Source organism: Oncorhynchus mykiss, chromosome 4 (assembly GCF_013265735.2).
Source record: "Oncorhynchus mykiss isolate Arlee chromosome 4, USDA_OmykA_1.1, whole genome shotgun sequence".
Classification (NCBI taxonomy): Eukaryota; Metazoa; Chordata; class Actinopteri; order Salmoniformes; family Salmonidae; genus Oncorhynchus; species Oncorhynchus mykiss.
In genome coordinates, this window is record NC_048568.1 from 12,543,944 (window position 1) to 12,556,070 (window position 12,127).

The window sequence follows — 12,127 nt, forward strand, 5'->3', positions numbered from 1 at the left end:
AAATTGTCAAACGCAAGAGAGTGTCCAGACTGACTAGGAGTAATGCAGTTTGCTGTGGAGAAAATGGATCTGACTACGACTCCTCTAGCACTGTCCTTACCCAGGATGAAATGAACGATCAAAGTGAAACATTGACCTCCTTTAAGCCCATGGGGTTCGAGATGTCTTTCTTAAAGTTCTTAGAGCAGTCAAACCCACCTAAAAATTCTGTAAAGAAGAGGATTCAACTAGGAAACGCTACAGTGTTGTGCAAAAGGTCAGATGCATATTTGCATTACCCAAAAGGCTTTGATACACTTGAGTTCAGGAACCCTCAGAAGCTGACATCTCTTAACAATGTGAAAATTGTAGTAGACAAAGCCTTTTCAGACGTTGCTGATAATCTGCTAAAGCAGCTCCAGGAAATGCGACCCACAGTGATATTAGAAAAATAGATTTTGCTTGTCGAAACACGGTAACTCAGGATTAGAACGGTTTTCAACCTGCAGCTGAATGGTGCCCAAAAACAATAATACTTTGAATTTTCATTTTTCACTGCAAAATATAAATCCATTTTTTTAGTGGACTATGTGAAAGTTGTTTTAAAAATATACAATAATACAAGTTATTTACTGTAACCTTGAGTCTGTAAAAATCCTTCTCTTATACAGTGTATATTGAGCTAATTTTATATGATGTTATGGGTAGGATAAATTAAGCATGCTTGTATTTATGAAGCTTCCATTATATGGCCTTTGCAAACAACATTTTAAATGGAAGGGGAAAAACATAAAGGATGTTAAGTATCCCCATGGGACATTTAATGAAATGGTCTTTCAAAAAAAATGGAATGTGATTTTGTGTATAGTTTGTGAATGTTGTTTCAACATGCCTTGTATATTTTAATTTGTATGTAGACTGTTTTGTGTACATATTGTTTTTTTGAATCAATTACTGCCACCAGCAGTCTTAACTTAATTGAGATAAACGTTTTATTATAGCTTGGATTTCTCACTGGTGTTTATTTTTATCAAGTGGTCATATGTCATTTTGTTTTTAATTATAGGGGATTAGAAAACATATTCCCCCACAGGAAAAATAGTTTTCAGGGAAATTGGTAGAATGATCTATTAAAAAATAACTTTATACTATATTATGGTCCAGACACACGTAAAACCACACAAGTACAAGAGATGCATTGCACAAGGAAGAATGCTGGAGCTCCTACAATCAGCAAAGAGTCAGTAAAAAGTGCTTGGTGTAAAAGAGGAATGTAATTTAACAATAGACTTGTGATATCACACACTAAAACAGCATACCATTTTTTATGGAAGTTTTATGGGGGGTCTATTCATCATGAAAGATCAGAGCATTACCTAAAATTCAATAATATTGATATTTCTACCAATCAAAGTTGTTTATCATAAAAGCTAGCACATGCACTATATCCCATGAAAGATGAAAGCAATGGATGGAATCTACCAATTTATGGATTAGAATTACACTGACAGTCATATTTATGTAAATGGCCTCTACTGGAGACATGACATGAACACAAAATGAATGCCGGAATGTCAGTAAGGAAAAAGGCATGGTCTATGTATGAATGGAGTCCATCAGCACTAAAAGTGGAAGCATAAAAGTTGAATTTTAGATTTCAGCATAAACATAATACCGAAGGTGATTAGCAAATAAATTATACTAGTTACATGTATCACACAAAGTTGAGACATGAATGCCTTCAATACAACCCTAATACTATAAGTAACCGTATATGTTAAAGGTGAATAACTTCAGTTTCTGAAATCATTAAAGTTCAATGAATTCTTGATCACACTTAATAAATTAGAATGTAATTTTAAAAAGCTGCAGTATGTAACTTTTAAATGTCTAACAAGTGCTATTTCTATGATATTTTGGTTTTGTGCACCAGCTTCAAACAGCTGAAAATACAATATCTTTGGTTATGTAAAATATAGTGGTTTAGATGGTACAGTAATTCTCTACACTATACTCGCTTGTTTTGTCACAAACTGAAATTAGGCAAACTATTAGTTTTAGCAACCAGGAAATGGAGTTGCAATTTCTGCTTAGTAGGTCTTTCAAGAGGGGATGGGTTTGGTTGTCCTTTGTTGCTGGATCTTGTGAGCCCAGTGTGGGCTGAGGTACTGTTGCTGATGGCGACAATGCCGACTAACCCTCTCTTCAATAGGGATGTAGTGCTTGCTGAAACACTTCCAGCACTGTTTTGATGGAATGTACACATCTCTGAGACATTCAGCACAATGCACAATATGGATGTACAGTTCATGATGTAAAGAAAGACCTCAGTGGCTTTGGCGGTGTAGCAGTCGACGGTGTTTGGGCAAGAGTCCAGGCTGCAGCGATGCAGTCAAAGCCACTGTAGAGGAAGTAGAAGGCCAGGAGGGAGCCCACCTCAAAGGTAGTCTTGAAGACGAGGCTGATGATATAGGTTAAGAGCAGGCCTCGGTCAGTCCTGCCTTTGTCCTCATAGAGATTCTTCCCATGCCTCCTCCCTCTCCCTGTTCTCGCGGTAGGCCACGTGTAGAGCCACCAACAGGGAGCGATTGGGCACCATGATGAGCTGGAGGGCCCACATGCTGAGATGGGGAAGAAATGGTCGAAGCACATGTTCTCACAGCCAGGCTGCTGGATGTTGCGGACAAAGTCCTTGTTCTCGTCCTTCCAGACGTGCTCAGCAGCCGCCACGTACACAAGGATGCGGAAGATGAAGACGATGTAGAGCCAGATGCACCCGATGACTGTGGAGTATTTGTTCACCCCACTCAGGATGTTTTCCAGAAACCCCCAGTTTGACATTCTCTAATTACATGAGCCTGTGGAGGATCGCAAAACTGTAGAAAGCAGCATACGTCCCAAATGGAACCACATTCTCTACATAGTGCACTACTTTTGACCAGGCTGTTCAAAGGTAGTGCACTATGTACTCGGGAATAAGCTGCCATTTGGGACAAAACCCTGTAGATACAAGGCCAATACTAAATTCTGCCTGTTATGAAGTCATCATCTAACAAAAGAAATCGATTACAATCATACATAGGACATAGAGTTCTACTGTAGTTTTTTTGTTGCTCCGTGGCTACATTTCTAAGTTCACCATTATTCTCTCCACTGTAAATAGAAAAAAGTATTATATATACTTGTTAACACTGTAGGCTACTTACACATTACAGTGTAATAATGACAATGTTATGTAAAGTGTAACCAAAAAAAAAAAAAAATGGAAAGGGCAAATATCAAGTTGATAATACCTGTGTAGGAAGGAATATGTTCCTCTTTAATACGCGTGTTGCACTTTTTTACAATGAGAACTTCTACTGGCTCTGTATTTCCTGGGTAGCCGTACAGTAGCATCATGTATAAATGAGTTACCCTTTTACAAAAACCGAAAGCTTATATATTTTCTATTACTCTCCAGTGAAAAAAATTGCCATTGATTTATTTCAAGCACTCAACTTGATCTGTGATAGTGTGCATTTTCCAGTAGCATAGATTAGATTGGTTTAGTCATTTTAGGATCACAATTATGTTCAGACAAATACAATATTGAAAGAAAATAAAACAATTAACTCACCGATTAGAAACCGGCTATTGCAGTTTTTTCTGTTTCTTTCAGGCGCCAATTTTCTGATGCTTGCTACCGCAGTCGATTTCCACGTTAAACACACCTGTCAAAGAGGCCAAACCTATTTGGTACGCAGAGGGCTTATTATTTGGATATTCTATTGCAGACGAGCGGCACTATAAAAATCCTTAGCGTAGTTAATTAAATGTACCCTGTATGTGTATTTTTCTATTAGCGTATATGGCCTATCATTATCTTTATTAGATTGTAGGTTTAACATTAAAAATACTGTTTCTGAAGGTATGTTGAGCAATGTGACAAAGGTAAACAAAAAATAATCCTAAATTGGACACTGTCTATTTTCAATATGCCGTTAGACTTAAAGCCTGTGGCTACCATTCATGAGTCAACCCATTCATCAGCATTCATCTGTCGTCAACCCAACAGTTTCTTTTGGGACAGAGTATAACCATGGTCACATTAAACACACATGGACTGAACATCAGTGGTAGGAAATATCAGTCAATGAGTTCAAATTGTGTTGCTGAAAGAATAAAAAAGTCCTACAGAATTGTATCCAAGTTAAATTGTTATTTGAATGTCCCTTTCAAGTGCTGACTTCAGTGTGGCCACTGGTCATTATTTTTTTTATTGTCATTCCAGGTGTCCTATGACTTGACTGTTAATAATGGGTCTTCACTTTTCTCCCTGTGTAAGGCTAAATAGCTATTACACTTTTTTCTGAATACAGGGAAATAAAGTACAATTGTTTATGCTGAGTCTTTGGTATAGGCCACTGTAACGCTAAATGCCGAACCAAAGGCTGTTCCACATACTGTCGAAACCAGCCTGTGCCGTAGCTGTGTACTCCATCCACGCGGTGGCGCTGTATAATTGTATCATACAGACATTTCTTGTTGCATTCGTTGACTGTTATGACTTTCAAAACAAATGGACGTTTTGTGCATGCGCTTTTGATTGCTCGGGAATGTTTTCCATCATCAATAACGTTTCCTCAAACGCTTTGCACTCTTTCATACAATAGGGTTGCATAAATAAAGACTCAACATACTTTTGCAATGGCATCTGGAAGCGATAAGGATGCCCCGAAAGAAGGGAATTTCAGGATTCCTGGCCTGAGGGGAGCGAAGACCACCACACTTTTCCGAGCTGTTAACCCCGAGCTCTTCATTAGACCAGTAAGGCCTACTGACGAACTCCTTGGCTACAATTGTATTAGGTACATAGGAGTTTGTTATCAGTGTCGTCTGTTGTTCACATGTCATTACATTTGTGGTTTATTTATTTTACAGAACAAGCCTGTGATGGCCTTTGGACTTGTAACTATCACCTTGTGTGTGGGCTACCTGGGCTACCTTCACGCCACCAAAGATAACGACCAGCAGCTGTATGAAGCTATTGACAGTGAAGGGGAGAAGAACATGAGGAGGAAAACCTCGAAATGGGACTGATCCCATCAGATACGCAATATATCCTGAACATTATTGTGGGGAAATGGCATGGGCGGAAAGCACTGGATCTGTGTATAAAATTATTATGGTTATTAAATATTGTTAAAATGAGGCAATAGCTGTTGGATTCAGTTATTCAACTATTGAAACAACAATTTACTTTAGAGAAAAAATACAATAAGGTAAGCCCATAAAAAGCCTATAGATGATTCCACGTCAAGAAAGAGGACACAATAGGATGCATCACAATGAGTTTTTCCTTTTTCAGATACATGCATTTGAAGTCACACGTTCTTATATTTTTTTTTCTTCTTCTACAAAGCAGCATTTTAAGTACTTTAAACCGTAGCTAGTTTTAAATAGAGCAAGATATCCCACCCTATGGTTTGGGAGATAATACTTCAATAATTATGTACTTTTGTGAGGTGAGGTCCAGTGTACAAGCTACAATGGACAGAGTCAAAGAGCAAGGGAAATTCCCAACGTGGGAAAAGAAGCTTCACAGAATCCTTCCTGTGTCTAGAGGTGAAAGACGAACTGCAAGAAAGCGAGAGCCCACAAGCCGTACTCAGAGCTTTGTATGGCAACACTGATAAAGCTGAAGCAGTTGAGTACTCAAACCTCATTGGTATGTCCAAACCTCCTATATTAGATTCACTCCAATGATACTACTTATCAATGATAGCAGTCTGTAACAGATGTTTAAGCGACTATCACATTGAATTGTATATAAAAGAGAAAACATACACCAGTATTACATGACAGAGTTTCAAAATGAGAAGGAGAAGTGTATTAAAGCTGCTACCGAAGAGGCGTGGTGTAAGGTAAAAAACTACGGTTTGCAACTGCACATGGGGACAAAGATTGTACTTTTTGGAGAAATGTCCTCTGATCTGATGAAACACAAAATAGAACTGTTTGGCCATAATGACCATTGTTATGTTTGGAGGAAAAAGGGGGATGCTTGCAAGCCAAAGAACACCATCCCAACCGTGAAGCACGGGGGTGGCAGCATCATGTTGTGGGGGTGCTTTGCTGCAGGAGGAACTGGTGCACTTCACAAAATAGATGGCATCATGAGGGAGGAAAATTATGTGGATATATTGAAGCAACATCTCAAGACATCAGTCAGGAAGTTAAAGCTTGGTTGCAAATGGGTGTTCCAAATGGACAATGACCCCAAGCATACTTCCAAAGTTGTGGCAAAATGACTTAAAAACAACAAAGTCAAGGTATTGGGTGGCCATCACAAAGCCCTGACCTCAATCACATAGAACATTTATGGGCAGAACTGAAAAAGCATGTGTGAGCAAGGAGGCCTACAAACCTGACTCAGTTACACCAGCTCTATTAGGAGGAATGGGCCAAAATTCACCCAATTTATTGTGTAAGGCTACCCAAAACGTTTGACCCAAATTAAATAATTCAAAGGCAATGCTACCAAATACTAATTGAGTGTATGTAAACTTCTGACCCACTGGGAATGTGATGAAATAAATAAAATCTGAAATAAATCATTCTCTCTACTATTATTCTGACGTTTCACATTCTTAAAATAAAGTGGGAATCCTAACTGACTTAAAACAGGGACTTTTTACTTGGATTAAATGTCAGGAATTGTGAAAAACTAAGTTTAAATGTATTTGGATAAGGTGTATGTAAACTATATAAACTGTATTTTATACCATCTATTGCACCTTGCCTATGCCGCTCGGGCCATCGCTCATCCATATATTTTTATGTACATATTCTCATTCACCCTTTTTAGATTTGTGTGTATTAGGTAGTAGTTGGGGAACTGTTAGATTACTTGTTACATATTACTGCACTGTCAGAACCATAAGCACAAGCATTTTGCTACACTCACATTAACATCTGCTAACCATGTATATGTGACAAACAAAATTTGATTTGACCATAATTATTCCAAATAATGAGTAAGACATGAGGAATCTAATAAAATGACCAAAAGCCACCCATGGACTCCCCCAACAACCGTACAGTATCAGTTCTCTGTCCGACAAGTAGTATGGAGCTGCGGCTTGGAGTAGTGCTTCTTCATCCATTGTAATGTATTCCCTGTGAATCTGGTGATGTTTTTCCACCCCAGTATCAGAGAAATTTGCCATTTTGAAGTTACTTGCATTACTTGAAAATAAAGGAGAGCCGCACACTCTAGGAGCTCAGATGCAAAAATGTAATACCAACGTTTCGACAGCCAAGCTGTCTTCATCAGGGTATAATCACAAACACTGCGGGATGACTCGTTTATATAGTGTCAAAAGACACAGGTGTCTGTAATCATGGCCAAGAGTGGCCTAATACCATTGGTTAATAATCAAATATTACAATGTCATACAAAGAACAGCATACAAACAAATGGATAGCATACGATCATAGATTAATTTAACTACACAAGTTTACAAACAATTACAATGGCAAAGTCACAATAATCACAAGAATGGCTTCAGATCAAAGTCTACGTTGAGACCGAAGGGCGCAAGGGTCTTTAAATTAAAAATCCAGGCAGCCTCTCGTTTTAACAATAAATTATCAAGGTCACCCCCTCTCCTAGGGAGGGTGACATGTTCGATGACGATATAACGCAGAGACGAAATCGAGTGGCCTGCCTCCAAGAAGTGGGCTGCAACTGGATAAGTACATTTTTACATCTAATGGTGCTACGATGCTCTTAGATACGTACTTTTAATTCGCGCTTTGTTTTACCTACATCATTTTTACCACAAGGACAAGTTATAAGATAAATAACTGCCTTAGTGGAGCACGTAATAACACCTTTTATTGGGATCGATTTCTCTGTTTGGGGGTGTTTGAAGGATCTACATTTATAAGTGCCATTCCATTGAGCACAGCCATTACATTTGTAATTTCCATCCAGTAGGGGCGCAAATAGACGTTGTTCAGGAATATCTTGGGGTGGTAAATCAGAGTTTACCAATTGGTCTCTGAGATTTCTGCCCCGCGAGAATACGACCAAGGGAAGGTCCGAAAACACATTACCGAGACTATCATCGGATTTTAGGATGTGCCAATGTTTGTGAACAATTCCCTTAATTTGTTCCGAGCACTTTGAATAGCGGGTAGTTAGAACGCAAGAATGCGTCTTTTTGCGAGACTGACCTTGAATTTTCTCAATGGCAATATTAATCTGATAATTCTTGTAACCCCTCTCCTTGAACTTTCTTTGCGTCTCAGCCATATTTCTGTCGAAATCGGATTGTTTTTTGCAAATTCTTTTGATTCGACAGAATTGGCTGTAGTGCAAACTATTTTTCAAGGGAAGTGGGTGACAACTCTCAGCCCTCAACAAACTGTTACGATCAGTAGGCTTCCTGTGAAGATCAGTGTATAGAACATTATCTTCACACAAGATCAGAAGATCAAGAAAACTGAATTGACGTGTATCAGATTGCATAATAAATCTCAGATGCTCAGAGCAGGAGTTAAGAAAAGCATGGAACGCCTGGAGCTGTTTTGCATCACCCCTCCACAGAACAATAATATCATCAATATACCGTTTCCAAACAATGATGTGAGGCAAGAAAACATTTTTGAGAGGATAAAAAAAAAAAACTGTTTCTCCATGTAACCCACATACAAATTAGCATAGTTAGGAGCCATGGGGGATCCCATAGCAGTAACTTTCGTCTGAATAAAGAAATAATTTAGAAACATGAAATAGTTATGCATAAGTACTATTTCAGCCAATGTTACAATGCATGCACTGGAAGGTAGTTCATTAGGGTCACGTTGCAGAAGAAAATGTTCCATAGCTTCAATACCGCCCTCGTGTGGAATATTAGTGTATAATGACTATTAGTGTATAATGATGAAAAAAATATGATGTTGGCTGTAGAATGGCCTTACTGAAGAGCTCAGTGACTGTCATCGTGGCACTGTCATAGGATGCTACCTTTCCAAGTCAGTTCGTCAAATTTCTACCCTGCTTAGAGCTTCCCCGATCAAATGTAAGTGCTGTCATTGTGAAGTGGAAACATCTTGGAGCAATAACTGCTCAGCCGGGAAGTGGTTTGGCCACACACGCTCTCAGAACGGGACCGCCGAATGCTGAAGCGCGTAAAAATCATCTGTCCTCTGTTGCAACACTCACTACCGCATTCCAAACTGCCTCTGCAAGCAACGTCGGCACAATAACTGTTTGTCTTGAGCTTCATGAAAAGGGTTTCCATTGCCAAGCGTCTGCTGGAGTGGAGTAAAGCTCGCCGTCACTGAACTCGGAAGCAGTGGAAACACGTTCTCTGGAGTGATGACTCACGCTTCACCATCTGCCAGTCTGACAGACTAATCTGGTTGTGGCAGATGCCAGTAAAACGCTACCTGCCCCAATACGTAGTGCCAATTGTTTGGTAGAGGAGGAATAATGGTCTAGTGCTGTTTTTCATGGTTTGAGCTAGGCCCCTTAGTTCCAGAAGGGAAATCTTAACGCTACTGCATACAAGTCATTCTAGACGATTCTGTGCTTCCAACTTTGTGGCAACAGTTTAGGGAAGGCCCTTTCATTTTACAGCATGACAATGCCCCTGTGCGGAAAGGCGAGGTCCATACAGAAATGGTTTGTCGAGATCGGTGTGGAAGAACTTGAAACGTCCCGCACAGAGCCCTGACCTCAATCCAATCATAACACCTTTGGGATGAATCGGAACGCCAACTGCGAGCCAGGCCTAATCGCCCAACAGCTGTCCCTGATCTCACGAATACTCTTGTGGCTGAATGGAAGCAAGTCCCCGCAGCAATGTTCCAACATCTAGTGGAAAGCCTTCCCAGAAGCGTGGAGGCTGTTATAGCAGCAAAGGGAGGACCAATTCCATATTAATGCCCATGATTTTAGAATGATCTTTTCGAGCAGGTGTCCACATACACTACATGACCATGACTATGTGAACCCTATACATTAAAATGTCCAATATGGGCACAATCAAGTAGCTTCATTTCTGAGATTAAATTAACAAATTAATGTTGCATGAATGCTAATGTTCTGTTTCTAACTATATAAACTATTTCAGAACAATCTGTGATGGTAGGTGCTCCACTGTAGATTCAGTTAATCTATCTGGAGAGAGGAGTATGCAGTCAGTGGCCTTTTCTCATTTGGGGAAAAAGTCTGCCCTCCACCCTCTCTCTGTCCTCTCTCTGTGAGTCGGAAACCGAGTGGTCGAAGAGATGCCAATTCGTTAGTAAGTGAACAGACGAGTCCTCCCCTCTAGCCACAATCTGTATATTTTTATATTATATTTATAATTTTAGCAGGTTATGGCTGTATATTTGGGTTGTATTTCACGTAATTGGTTTGTGGTTGTACAACTTAGACAAGTATATGAATAATGCTTTTCTGATGCGACAGGACTGACAATTTTTTTTTTTTTTAACCTACTTTATAATCCACCTCTGATTTTTCCCTCTCACGTCTCTTCTTGGACTGTTGCTTATGCAGGAGATTGATGCCTTTGTCCAAGAGTTTCTCTCAGTGGTCCAGAGGCTCTCGTCGTGTATTTCCACCCTGCAGACACTCTCCAGACAGCCTGTGCCCTCTGCCTTCACCGAACTGAGTGACTTCTGTTACAGCAGCGAAGCCAAGTTCCAACTGCTGCCGAGGTGAGGGTCTCCATTTTCATCACTGCTCTCTCTTTCAGTTGGACATGACAAGGGCCTACTTTGGTTAGTACAGGTGTAAGCTGAGTTGATCTGCACCTATAGCGCTGCTCACTTCTGTCAGGGTTGCGTCAATTCGAATCTGGTATCAGGATAAATATGACAATGAGTCACCGATTGTATGCTATGTATTTTTTATTAGCTAAGCAATAAGTGGTAAATGCAATTTTCGTATATACGGGTTCTCTGTCCCACCTCGCAGGGCAAAACAGAGAACTGACTTGTTCTTGACAAAGATATTATAAATATACTCTGACAGAAATAGTTCCTGCTTCCGAGCCGGCCTGTCAGAGTAGAGACTGGGCGTGGTTTAGACTCACCCAGCCTATCGTTGATTGTTGGTGCCTAGCTGGTCCCGGCCCCCGGGCGCTCCAGTTGAGAGATGTAACTGTTGCTGTGTAGAGTATCTATGCGCTCATGCTCGATACCGTTATCTCGCACCTGGCTCCTGTTATCTGTTCTCGCAACACTACGTTCTGAACGTGCCCCCCCAACTCATTGCACAGTTTCTGTCTTCATGTTATTCTGTATTTTTCCATCATGAGAAAGGCCCAGGGCCTGAAACTGTTAACAATGTTTCAAGTCAGCTATGTTGCATAACACATACATACATCCACACAAGCCAACAGCAGATAATATTCAATCACATATATGGTAATGGGCTATAGTGCATAACACAGAATCCTCATACTTCCTACTGTAACGGTGCTTTTTAAGGGCTTAAGTTACCTGCCTCTCAAGTTGCAACGCCTGGTGAATGATCTACCTGTGTAGTTCCACGAATCTAAGTCCTCTGCCCCAGTATTGACCGAGTGCCTGTGTGTTTTATAAAGTTGTTGGAATGGCTGTTTTTGTGGTGTAGGGAGCTGGGCTTGGATGAGCTGCTAAGGCACTGTGAGCGTGTGGTGGAGAAGCTGCGCTACCCTGAGAATGACTCGTGTTATCAGACAATGGCCGGGACGGCCCTCTTCACCCACACAGCTTTCAATATGCTACAGAACTACAGCAGGTACTGTACTGTATAGCAGGGCCCGGTTTCCCGATAGAGATGGAATTTAGGCTTACGAGTGTTTTTTTTAACGATGCAGCTCTCCAACAAAACATGTTGGAATAATAATCATTACTTTGTTGAAGCAGCTTTGGCAGCAATTACAGCCTCAAGTCTTCTTGGGTATGACACTACAAGCTTGGCACGCCTGTATTTGTGTAGTTTCTCCCACGCTTCTCTGCAGATCCTCAAGTGCAGTCAGGTTGGGTGGGGAGCGTTGCAGCAAAGCTATTTTCACGTCTCTTCAGAAATGTTGGTTTCAAGTCCGGGCTCTGGCTGGGCCACCCAAGGACATTCAGAGACTTGTTGTTGTTGACTTGTGTTGTTGTC

General features: G+C 40.4%; 2 protein-coding genes across 2 annotated transcripts; one reads left to right on the forward strand and one right to left on the reverse strand.

The window, feature by feature from the left end:
* Positions 1-2,012: 2,012 nt before the first annotated feature.
* Positions 2,013-3,170, reverse strand: LOC110522115 (gap junction beta-7 protein). Its single transcript, XM_036975654.1, is given in 5 exon segments — positions 2,013-2,242; positions 2,245-2,367; positions 2,370-2,514; positions 2,516-2,601; positions 2,604-3,170. Coding segments are annotated over 5 exon segments (732 nt in total). The 5' UTR covers positions 2,821-3,170; the 3' UTR covers positions 2,013-2,081.
* A 1,297-nt stretch (positions 3,171-4,467) lies between these two features.
* On the forward strand, positions 4,468-5,176 carry LOC110522117 (small integral membrane protein 8). The gene is made up of 2 exons (XM_021600242.2): positions 4,468-4,785; positions 4,900-5,176. Exons 1-2 carry the CDS (start codon positions 4,666-4,668, stop codon positions 5,056-5,058), a joined length of 279 nt encoding a protein of 92 aa, XP_021455917.1. The 5' UTR covers positions 4,468-4,665; the 3' UTR covers positions 5,059-5,176.
* Positions 5,177-12,127: the final 6,951 nt, after the last annotated feature.